General features: G+C 56.7%; 1 protein-coding gene across 1 annotated transcript in view; it reads left to right on the forward strand.

The window, feature by feature from the left end:
* Positions 1-11302, forward strand: part of NXN (nucleoredoxin) — a 148656-nt gene extending 137354 nt beyond the window's left edge. The window contains exons 6-8 of the mRNA XM_028109430.2: positions 3256-3435; positions 5148-5272; positions 8303-11302. Of these exons, the coding sequence (XP_027965231.1) occupies positions 3256-3435; positions 5148-5272; positions 8303-8485 (488 nt within the window). The 3' untranslated portion in view covers positions 8486-11302. The remainder of the gene's footprint in view (positions 1-3255; positions 3436-5147; positions 5273-8302) is intronic.
* Positions 11303-12355: the final 1053 nt, after the last annotated feature.

A 12355-nucleotide genomic window follows, 5' to 3' on the forward strand; every position in this document is an offset into this window, starting at 1 on the left:
GCTCCCCAGGGCAGGGGGCTTGAGGTAGAAGCTCCCTCGAGGAGCGGGGGCGTGTTATGTTCTTCCCCCGAGCGTTAAGCTTGGGATGGTGCGAGTGAAAGAACGCCAACCCCACGCGTGGTAGACATAACGCAGTTCCTGGAACGCTCGCTGCAGCGTGGACATTGTCTCTGCATTCTGTTTCCTTAGCTAACTTCCTCCAGCCAGCACGGAGGTTGCTGTCTATCTCACTAGACCAAGGCACCAGTCTTCTATACCTCTGCCTTCCCATGAGCCAAATAACCCAGGGATGACCAAAGCTAATAATAATGAACTTCTTTAAAAGAAGAGCTAGTATTGATGGAGTACTCATCGTACACCAGATACTCTGCTTTCAGCATTTTGTACTTGTCATCTTGTTCATTCCTCACAACACTCAGTAAGAGAAGGAGACTGTCTCCACCCCCCTGTGACAGCTGTGGAAATGAGGCTCTAAGAAGTTAAGTGGGGGCGGGGGGGGCCTGGGTCTTCCTTAGAATTCTCCCTGTACTTTGCCTCAGCCATCCCAGCCATCCCAGCTGGGAGCCAACAAGCTCAGGCAGAGATGAGATCCTCCCTTTGCATTCCCTTCAGAGAAGCCCCTCGCCAGCGTGGAAGTTATTTTGTACAATGGCATCGATTAGAAATTTTCCATTCCCTTTCAGTTTCCCATTAGAGGCTTTGCCCTATTTTCTCCTCAGAAGGCTCTGCTTTGGGGAACCTGCTTCAAGGGAGGGGAGCGGGGAATGCTTGCTGCGGGGAGGAGAGGGAAGAGGGGTGGCAGCCCTAGCCTCCCTCCACGTGGCCTTGAGGAGGAAGAGGAGGAAGTGCAGAAAGCTGTGGATGCGGGGGGCCTTCCCTCGCCTACTTGCCCTACTTGTGAGAGCCCCCATCCACATTGGCCGGGTCAAAAAACAACAGGCAGACCAGGGCTCCTGTCTCAGCATGGCCACTTGCGGCCCGATGACCTTAGGTGGATGACTTGGTCATCCGGGGCCGTCTGTTATGGGGAGTAAGGAAGTAGCGTGGCCGTGCCAGCACCGGGCAGATGTGCGGAGACACGGCGCTCCTGTTCTTCCTGTGGCTCATCCCTGGACGAAAGCACACACACTTAGGGCTCTAGGGCCAAGCCAAGCCAAGATTGGGTGCTGGCAAGGGGGCCTGGCCCAGGGCACGTGCCTGAGAGGGGCCTCTCCGGGCTGATGCCTGACTGGGCTTATTGTACCCACTTGCTTTCTGTTCCTGCACCACAGGCACACACACCTTGTTCTCCTGGGCTCTTCGACGTGGCCTTTGGTGCTCAGAGCACAGATACGGGTGGGGACTTTGCTTTTGTGCAGCTGCGGGGAAGGGCTGGGGAAAGCCAAGGCCCAGGGATGCTGTTCCTTGGTGGAATCAGCTGTGGCCCCCTCAGCAGCCAGCTGGGCGCTTCATGTCCTGCCGGTCCCCACCAGCAAGGACTTCAGAGAGGCCGCAGCCATGGTAAGCGAGAAGGCCCCTTAGAAAGGAGTCCCTTGGAGAAACTGAGGCACCAAGCCAGAAACCAAGTGGGTTTCTTTGCCTGCAGGTTTTACTTTTCTTCCCTTCTCTGTCCTCGGCCTGCTTGTCTTCCACAGACCAACTCAGCATCCCATGTCTGGGCTACAAACAGGCCCACTGCTCTAACCGTAGCCGTGGGCAGGCCCCGCTTTAACCCCACGCTTGGATTTGCCCAGTCGGAAGCACAGCACCTCTGATGAAAGGACTTCGCCAAAGCAAATTTGAGATGGGGCGCGGCAATGGGAGGCACTGGCCCACAGCCGGCTGGCCTGTTGCGGCGCCCAGCTGCATCCTCGGGGATGGGGAGCGCAGACTCTGGAGGCTGGCATGCAGCTCTAAGGATGAGGCTGGAAAGGCCCCAAGTCTCTTGTGCTCTGTGTGACACACAACTCAGGAGGCCTGGCCGGCCCTGAGAATGTCCTAAAAGCCCCCAGGAGCCCCGGCTGCCCGCGTCTGTACATGATGCGGTGGGAATGACAGTTCTCCGGAGCCCTTTTCTCTCTGGACCTGTTCTCCAACACGCCAAGCCACTTCCTTCTAATAGGTGTGAACATAATGGACTTGTTTAAATCCTTCTGAAGACAGGCCCACCACTGCATGCCTGCTGCGCCAGCAGCCGCACCAGGTTACAAAACACTAGGGCCATTTTCCTGGTCCCTCAATACCTGTCCCCTCCCCCCCCCCCACAGAGAAGTGAAATGTCAGTGGAGCAAATTATCACTGAATACTTTGGAATCTATAAATATTAAATTGCTGTGGCTTTCACTGGCCCATATAAAATTAAAGCTCTGGTCAGCTCCAGAGGAGAGGTGGCTGGTTGGGGGTGGGGTGGGGGGGTTGGGGGGAGGGGAGCTGCTGCCAGTGGAGAGACAAGTGTCTCCAAAAGGGCAGAGCCGTGGCTGAGGGCTGTGGTTGGTAGGGGGGACCCTGGCTGGGGGAGAGACAGTGGGCAATGGGGTACAAAGAGCAAGGAGGTAGAAATTCCAAATGCCACCGTAACCCAGGATGGGGTTTTCTCTGTTTTTTCACTTGGGGCTTTATGGTTGGGGATGTGTGTGGGTTGCCCAGAGTTCTGTGTCGCACTTCTTACTCCAGCCCCAGACTCTAAAGTCAGCACGCTCCCTCCAGGGACTGTCCCCCCTCAGAGCGGGTACTAGAACCTCCCCAGGCAGCAGGGCTGAAGATGGGGGTGGGGTCGCGGGCTCACCGGCAGCCAGCTGTCCCCTGTTGTGTGCAGCCCCTGCCCCAGGCTCCTCCCCTCCTCTGGCCCCTTTGCTCCCACTGGCGGGGTGGCCTGCCTGTGTGCGGACACCCACTGCCCAGGTTGATCTGTGCTGGCTTGGGAGGGTGTTTTCACACCACATCGGTTAGGTTTTAGGTCCCCTGCAGGTGGCAGGGGTGTCTTCTGCTTGAGATCTCTTGAGGATTTATTGAGTGCTTCTATGTGCCAAGACCCCATGCCAAGTTCTTTAAATGCACCCCCTCGTTGATCTTTACAAAGTGGGAGGAGGGAACTGTCGCACATTCACCACATTGCAGGATGCTGAGGCCTGGAGAGGGGAAGTGAGTTGCCGGCTTCCCCCCGTAGAAGTCAGAAGTCACAAGGGAGTCCTGTGGCTGTTCAGTGGCTGAGCCTGGAATCCAGCCCAGCACCCCCGGCACTTCCAGACTCTCAAGTGAGCTCTCTTTCCCTTGCAGGCATCCCCACCCTCATCGTGCTGGACCCCCAGGGGGAGGTGATCACGCGGCAGGGGCGTGTGGAGGTGCTGAACGATGAGGACTGCAGGGAGTTCCCGTGGCACCCCAAGCCCGTGCTGGAGCTCTCCGACTCCAACGCCGTGCAGCTCAACGAGGGCCCCTGCCTCGTCCTGTTTGTAGGTAGGAAGCCCGGCAGGAGCCCCAGGGTGGGCTGGACACCACGGACCTCTTGTGTGTGTGGGGGGCGGGGGGGGGGGATGTCCGTCCCTGCAGCTTCTTTCTGTCACCAACAATGCCAAGCCTGGGCCTTTGTCTCTCCCAGCAGTCTTGCTTCTGACCCCAATGATTTATTCATGGCTCTGCCCCTGCGGGAGGGGTTCTGGGAGCTGCCGCTGTTTTTGCCTTCCTGGACTGCCAGCTGAGAAGAATAGGTCAGGCTGGAGCCCGGCCCCCACGACCAGACCCATTGTTGGAAGGAGGCAGGCAGCGAGCACAGCAGCTGCAGGGGCCAGGCCCCCTTGGGCGAAGGCCCCCCGCCCCCAGCCTCAGGGCAGCATCTCTGTGGCCGGGTGCCCCTCTCAGTCGGCTCGCTCTCTGCTCAGTGGGTGACTGCTCTGCGGGGCAGAAGACGCCAGAACGTCCACTCCAGGCTCCCTGCAGCCCTGTGGGATGACCCCTGTTCCTTTTGCAAACGGAGTGACTGCTGGCCAAGGGCCACCTCACCTTCTGCCTTGGGACGTGTTACTCAGCTCCAGCTCAGAATAGTTTGGGGTCCTAGGACCAAGGCTGAGATGCCGCCATACCCACCTAGACTGATGGGGTTGGTAAGGGAGGTGCTCTGGAAGTCTGGTGTGGGGGCCCCCACAAGGGGCGCCAATATGCAGACTCACGGGAATTCTTACACAAACTGACTTGCAGACTGGCCCCTGTGCTCGGAGAACAGAGGTCTCCTGGGGAAAGATGGCCTTGGGGAGTCCTTGTCCTCGGGGCTTTGCTGCTGGCCACTGGCTCACACACCCACACCCCGGGGCCTCTGGGAAATAGTCCCGAACTGGGGGACAGTTGCATCTCACTGGGCCTCTGTAGATGTTGGTAAGGAGGTCCCAGAGAGGCAAAGCGAGTTCCCAGCATCGCAGAGTGGGTTAGATGTGGATCAGGAATACGTCCTGCTGCGTCTGCACGCTGCGGGGGGCAGTGGGGCATTGCTGGGCGAAAAGCCTGCTGCCTGCCTCCCCTTCCCCGCTTTGCCGCCCGGGCAGTTGCTCTCGTTCTGGGTTACAGGGTCCTGCAGGAGTGAGCCCCAGGGCCCCGAAGTGTGACTGCCCCCACGCTGCTCTTTCACTGGAGGCAAGAAATGACTAAAGGGGGCTCTGGGGCACCTGGGCAGGCAGTCCATCCCCTCCCAGGCGAGTCCGGCCAGCCGTGAAGTTGGCTTTCCAGGGGTCCCGGTGTCACCCCACTGCCACAAAGCTGCTGACAGGACTGCAGTCCTGACCCCCCGCCACCACCCCTTCTGCCATTTTCAGCAGGAAGTCAGATCCGAGGTCGTTCTTTGGCTCTGTGATTGAGAGAAAAACTACAAGGGCCTCAGGTCCTGGCCTTGGGGAAGCTCAGCTTCCAAGGCCAGTTTGTGCAGAATTCGGTGGAAAGAATCGTGGCGCCTGGAGTATTAGTGACACTCGGGGAGGAGCCCAATGCGGTGGTGCCCATGCGCCGCAGACACACCCTCCCGTACCCTGGAGGCGAGGCCTGTGTCCCAGGGGAAATCTGGTTTCCATTCAGGGGCTGCCCAGATGGGCATTTCAGGCCCAGGACCCAGCTCCCTCAGGGGGCGCCACTCCATCTGCTCCACAGACCAGTGCCTCTTGTGTCTCTCTCTCTCTCCATTACAGATTCTGAGGATGATGGGGAGTCTGAGGCAGCCAAGCAGCTGATCCAGCCAATAGCCGAGAAGATCATTGCCAAGTACAAAGCCAAAGAGGAGGAGGCGCCACTTCTGTTCTTTGTGGCGGGGGAGGTGAGTGCTGCTGGGACCTGGCCCGCTGGCTGCTCAGCGGGCCAACTTTTGGGACAGGAGTGATGCGGCTCTAGGGGATGTTTGAAGGAGCCCCGGGATCTGGGGTGGAGAACCCACAGACAGGTGTGGCATGAAAAGGTGTGTCATCCCGCACAGAAAACCATTTCGTGTCGCTGCTGTACATTCCTCCCTTGTTTGCCACTCAGAGCCGCAGGGTGCCCTCTCAGGGAGGGGCTGCCTCTTGCACCTCTACCCGCTCAGGCTGCTAGGAAGAGTGGCAGCCACAGAGATGGTCATCAGCACTCCCTCCCTCCTGGCTGGGTCCGGACCAGGCCCTGGACGCTTTACAAAGCATCTGCTTGGCTAGTCCCTTGGCCCTGGCCTGCAAAGTGGGCTCTTCCCATGGCAGGCATCCACAGCTCAGACCAGCATGTCTCCAGCCAGCCCGGGAGAGGGTGCTGAGGTTGGACACTGCTGCTGTCCCAATCTCTTTTCACCCCAGGCCTGTCCCTTGCAGGCCTCCAGCTGGGATGGACATGCACAGAGGAATTCTCACAGGGTGAGAAGGCCGGGCGCTCAGCTGGGGCCACCTCCCACAGGTGCAGGAGCCTCTATCCTGCTGACGCGGGGATCCCTGCAAGATGGCTGTCGCCGCTCTGACTCAGTCCCCACCCCCAGGAAGCCCGTCCACGCATGCTCCGCCACCCGCCCCCCCCCACCGCCGGGTGCCGGCCAGAAGCTGGTTATTGACAGACACGCTTTTGGAAGCCCCCTGCCCTGTTTCCACCCATCTGCATCCCCAGTTGGTCAGAGTCCTGCACTCATTTCATGCTGTGCTATTTGGTTCCCCCGAGAGGCAGCGCAGCCAGACACCCTGAATGACCACCCATTCATCACCTCTTCAATAGCCACCCCTGCTAAGCCCTGCCGGGCCCTTCGGGCCCCCTCGCAGGCAGCTGAAGTTACCCTGCTCTGCTGTGGGGTGGAGGGAACAAAGCAGGTTCACAGGGCCCTGCCTTGGGGCTATACAAGCCCGCTCCACACAAAGCACAAATGGAAGCCGCTCTGAATATATTAAACTCTAACCCCTTTCAAATGGCTGTGAGAGAAAAGATGGGTGTGGAACAGAAGGGGCCAAGCCAGGGGCAGGGGTGGGGCTGGGGAGCTCCAGTAAGTGCATTAGGAACATGGCTGAAAAGGCGCATTTGCAGGTCTTCTATGCACCAGGCAGCAAGCCGAGCATCACCGGCACCCTCCCATTTGCTCCTCACCTCTCGGACTGGGAATGGCGTCATTCTGTTTCACAGATGAGGAAAGCGAGGCTTGGAGAGAGCCAGACAGCTCTCAGGTCTGCTCCCAGCTCTGGTCGGCCAGCCGGGGTGTGCATCCTTGCCGACTCACCTGCTGGCTTGCACCTGCCCCATGTGAGCCGTTCTTGAATCCATTTTACAGGGGACAAGGCCTGGGCTCACAGAAGTGACTTATCAAAGCCACATGTTTAGTAGGGGGTGCAGAAGACTGAATGTGAGGTCAGTAGGACTCCATAAGTAGTGTTCTCACTCCTCTGCCCACGTGGTCTGGCAGGTGGCCAGGCCCCGGGGGGCAGGATGCCTGCACCAGGACAGAGGAGGGTCTGACAGAGTCATCCACTGTCCAGCTCCTCGCCTGGCTGTCGTGTCCTTCCTGTGCACTTCACCGGGGCTCCTGACCTCGGCAGCTCTCTTGGTCCAATTCTCTGGCCTCATGCTCAGAAGCCAGGTGGCATGGAAGGGGATGGGCGCGGGGTGCTGGGTCATCGAGCACCGACGGGGCACCTCTGAGCCAGGACTCTGGCCCTCTCCCACTCCTCCCAGGGCTAAGGGTGTTTGTCGTGATCCCCCCTGCTCAGACAGGCAGAAGTCATCCCATCTGAAGCCTTAGTAGCCGTTAAAATTCATCTCCCTGTGGTTTGCTCCGAGGGAGAGGGGAGGGGCCCAGCACTGTGCTCAGCTTGGCCCAGGCCTCCTAATGGGAATTCGATGTACAGCCGTCGTCGTCCAGGTGCCTCCCCTCTGATTTATCATGAAGATCATTTATTAACCCACACGGAGGGCCTGGGTGGGGTCAACAGTGCCACAGATGCTGAATCACCCATCATTGCCGGAAGTGTATGCCGTTTCTAATCATCTGCCTAAAGATCTGCCCTTTGAGAAAGGAATGGTTTTTGGTTTGTTTTTTTTTGTCTGAGAAACCAGTGAGTGGTAGATTTCGTGCCTCCTGCTCGCCAGCATTTAAGGCCAGGATGCCCCAAGCCCTTCCTGTGCAGAGGCACTTGGGTCTTCATCCAGTTCAGAAGGCTGCGTGTGTTTTATAGTGACCTAGCCTCTGGGTGGGTGTATGGAGTCCGTCACCTGCTCTCTACCAAATGGGGGGGACGGTAGCCTGAGAGGTAATCTCAGATCGTTGCTCCCTTACAAACTCTTCCACTAGTCTTTGGATTTCTGGGTTTGCTTTTATCCTTAATAAGGGAAATTCACCTGGACAGTCCGTGGGAATGTATGATCAGTACAGGCACCTGTGGCAGCTTCAGGAGCCCTGTCTTCTGAACTGACTGTGCACCTCCTGCCCCCCTGAACCTCAGGGGTGGGGTGGGGACAGTGAGCCGTTTCTGTTCACATCATTCCAGAGCTGGAAGTCCAGACTGGCCTCAGACATCCACAGTGGGGCTGCAAATAATTGAGAGGTAATGGCAAAAGGAAGTCATTAAAGGACAACACATTGTTAGCAAGCAGAGGACACGTTGAAGTTGCTTTTGTGCTAATGAAGAGAGAGGACTTGTCTGGTGGTCTGGGGAGATGCAGAGAGAATCCTCCAAGGCAGGGTCGAGTCTACTGCTCCCTGTTCTGAGAGTCCATCTTTCCCGGAGGGCCACCCACTCTTCGGGGCACTTGAGTGGCGGCTTTCCATGCCGTCGGAGGGGACGGGGGGGGGGGGCTCTCTATCCTCTTTCTGGAAGACTTACTCGTTTTCTTTCCCTCTGGTGACTTCCAGGATGACATGACTGACTCCCTGCGCGATTACACCAACCTGCCCGAGGCTGCCCCTTTGCTCACCATTCTGGACATGTCGGCCCGGGCCAAGTACGTGATGGACGTGGAGGAGATCACCCCCGCCATTGTGGAGGCCTTTGTGAATGACTTCCTAGCAGAAAAGCTCAAACCAGAGCCCATCTAGGGGGGGCTCCAGCCTCAGGAGACATTATTTAAAACTCGGTCTTCTCCTCTTCCTCCTCCCCTTCCTTCCCTCCACCCTTGGACTTTTCCAGCGTGTCCCGAATCACACAACCCAAGTGTCCAACCTCTCTGTGGTGCCTTGTTTTCTGCATTAACTCCTCAGCCAGCACCCTAAGGTGCACAGCCTCTCCGCAGCACAAGAACCCACCGTGTCTGGAGGCTCTGCTTGGGACCCACGGGGCTGGCAGAACCCGGCCAGAACCAGGACTGCAGCGCGCTCCCGGTCGCTGGCTCTCGGTGCAGTACGTACCCGCTGGTCCTGTGCCGAGCGAGCGTGAAGGGACGGCGCCCCGGCGCTCTGGCCCCGCCCCCGGCGTCCGCACGGCACGCAGGGCCCGGGCCCGGCGCAGTGACGCACGTCCGTACGTGCGGGTGGAGCAGGGAAAGGGCCTCGGGCTCGCGAGGCCTCGGCTCGGAGCTACTGGCGGGAACGGCCTTTCTCCTAAGTGAGTCCGTCTATCCTGGTGTGAGGGAAAAATACCAGCTTGGCAGTCAGTTCTCGGGCCAGGGGATCGCAAGATCGCGAAGGAAGCTCGTGTTCCTTCTTGGGAGAAACAGTAGCTCTGGTAATGATTCATGTAGTAACTGCTTCTTCTGAGCTCCTACCACGTGATAAGAAAGAGCTTCTCGTGTTTTCCTTACGTCTTTCTTCCTGGATCTTACCTTCTCCAAGTTTCTGCCTTCTCGTACGAACAGCCTCTACTGTCTTGGAATTTTGTTGATGAATTCTTCCCCCTTGGACAGCTTCCCGAGAGGCACCCAGCCCTGTGTCCTTAGAGGAGAGTGCAGACCTCTGGCTTGGGGCCTGGGGCCACTGCGGCTTTGCCCAGGTGCCTGTGTCCGCCTTTGGTTACCCGTCATCCCTCTTTTCTTTTCAAAGCAGAACTAAAAAGAGACAAGAAATTGCCAGAAGCCTAGCTTTTCCCTAAGAACCAGCACAAGGAGCTGTGTCGTAGGGTGGCAGTGGGAGCAGAGGACGTGTCCACTAAAAGTAGGCCTTGGATCCACTCGGCTAGGCTCCAGTAGCTTGGCTCCCACAGAAGGACAATAACAGTTGTGTCCTTGGCACTTGGGGTGGAGGGCTTTGCCTGGGGTTCACGGGGTTTGGGCCTCTCTCAACCAGGTGTTAGGGTCTTTCATACGATCACAGGCCTTACCCTTGGCTCCACTTGTCAGCCAAGACCACCGATTTGGAAAACCCGGCCCCCCACCAGCTGTTGACACCACTGCTCCTTGCTGAATTGGATTGTTGATGAGTAGTTCAGAGGCACAAAGTTAGTTGGTAATTAGTTACTTGATGGCGTAAGCCTGAAATGCAACTACCTAGTAAGAAATAAAGCAGGCATCTCTGGACATTATCAACGACTTGGCCTTTCCTGTGCTTAATGACAGATCTTTTTGCTTGTAGTGCTGGGCTCTGGGGAGGGGGTTGGGGGGGAGCATACAAGATCCTCTTGACTTTCTTTGGCTACCTTAGTAGCTGTGTTCCAGAATTATCGAGAACTGGTCGCCTGAAGCCGAGGAGTTCCTTTGGCTTAGAGCACCAGAGGCAGATCCCTGCCGGAGCTCTGGCTGCCATCTCTCCTGGTTCCACTTGTGCTGGCGGAGGGTGGATTCTCCGGTCACAGGCCTCCTTGTGGACACTGGCGCTCATTCCCTCCCCATAGGGGGAGCAAGTGCTCTGAAGCCCAAGGAGGCCAGTTGCAGAAACGAATCCCACGCAGGTCTCCCTGTGAAGAACGGGCAATAGCTGGAGACCCTCAGCCCTAGCTCTAGCCTGGGCTAGGGGCTTCTCTGGAAACCCTGCCTGTGTCTCCTCTGGGTGTGCGGTGGATGCAGGGACAAGGTGAGCTCCACCTCACTTGGAAGATGGGTTTCTTTGGATTTCTGCCTGTGTCCCATATCATGACAGCCTTGGAGGAAAAGTGGTCTCTCTCAGCAACTACTTCTCTTCTGGTGCATAAGGAACAGAGTCCAGTGAGGGGTCCCTGTAAGTCCCTGCAGCAGAAAAATTAGGTCATCTGTGATTGTCCTCTGGCCTTACGGCGCTGACTGAACTACGGCTCCCTGCCACCAGAATTCCCCCCTTAGAGTGAGTGTGTAGGTTAGGATCAGGGGAAGGTTTACTACAAAAAAGCTTTAGGTTTATGTGGCGGCTTTGAGGGGGAAACGCTGGGGGAGGACCACTTTACCAATGCCAGCAAAATCCTGTCTCAATGGTGCCAGAGATCCTAAAAGTTCTTGATGCAGACGAAGTGGGTGGCTTCCTAATTCCCACTAAGCGGCTACAAAATACCTTAATTCTTGTCACTAATTGGAAGCAGGTTAAAACCCCGGCTGTGATCTCTTCAAGGGCTTCCGTCAGCAACAAGGGAAACCCGCGCCCCAGCAGGTTGAGGCAGGAAGGTGGGCTGTAAAAATGCCATCCTGGGGTTCCAGATCTTGTGCTTGCCACAATGACCTCCAGATCTGATTCTACCCATTTCCACAACAGAGATGAGATTTTTTTTACCTGTCCCTAACAATAAAGATCTGGTTAAGAAAAAAAGGGTATGTGTTTGGAATTGGTATGTACAGTGGGCAGTGCTGAATGCCAGGGCGCAACCAAAGCTTCCTTTCCAGGAGTGAGGTGGCTGCCTGCCTCCACCCACCCACCCACCATCTCTAAGTGTGTCCTCAAATTCAGTGGCTCTCACTTCTCCAAGCACAGGGAGCCAGTACTGTTTTGGCATCAGCCAAGCTTCAAGTGGTAGTTTTCAGCCAGACTTTGTTTTTGCCTCTTGCCTAATTAAAGACACAAAAAAGCTGTTCTGTCCTCCTGCCGCCTTTTTCCAGGGTAGCCTCGTTCCAGGGTAGCCAGTGGAGTTCTGCAGTGATCTAGAGACAGAACCATGGTCCAAGATCAGATCAGCGGGACCCAATCAGGTATCAGCTTAGGGAGAACACTGTGTGTGTGTTTCTCTGTGTGTTTGTGTGTGTGTGTCAGCTTAGGGAGAATACCGTGTGTGTGTGTGTGTGTGTGTGTGTGCGCGCGCACATGCGCCTGTACACTTGGATTGTAGCTCTGGGAGAGATCTGATCAGGCACCTGGCCCAGCCCCCTCCGGGTACACAGGTGCAGGCACAGCCTAATCGTAAGTCATTTCCCCAGGCCAAGCTGGGGAGGCCCATGCTTGCCCCATAGGACTGGAACTCGGCCTCATGTGGACCATGGGAAGCTTCCGCACTGGCCCTCTGTGGCTCTTTTGGGTGGTGCTATGTAAACAGAGGACTGACCCGGAGCCCCAGAGCTCGGGGTCTTTCAAGTTCCCTGAAGCAGCTGTGTAGAAGTAAGCACTTCACCTGCATCCCTCTTTGCCCACCCCACGACTTACATCCAAAGCAGGCTGCCCAAGGGAAAATTCTTTGTTGACAAATGGCTGTTCCCTGTTAGCGTCATTTTTGATTATTCAGTGTTAGTAAATGGTGCACGGGAAATATTTTCCAGGAAACGGGAGGCGCTTTGTAGGTAAATTTCATATTGCATCTACTTATGGCTGGGATTTCTCCTTCTAGTGGGGGAAATAGGACATTAGGATCTCCTAGGCATGCCTCAAACATGAAAGCATGAAAAAAATCTGTTTAAGGCATGTGTCCCAGCCCCTTGGGGGTTTGGAATACTTCCCAAGCCACGAAGTCTGTTACTGGCAGTTGGGTAGGACTTGTTCTGAAGGACTGTTGAATTTCTATTAAATAATGTACCACCAACTCATGGAAGCCTGTCCCCAAGCCTGTTGGCCAGTGTGCAGCCCAAAGGAGGCAGGCAGCCCCAA

Source organism: Eumetopias jubatus, unplaced genomic scaffold, assembly GCF_037043125.1.
Source record: "Eumetopias jubatus isolate StellerSeaLion01/CBP00866 unplaced genomic scaffold, mEumJub1_p1.0 scaffold_10, whole genome shotgun sequence".
Taxonomy (NCBI): domain Eukaryota; kingdom Metazoa; phylum Chordata; class Mammalia; order Carnivora; family Otariidae; genus Eumetopias; species Eumetopias jubatus.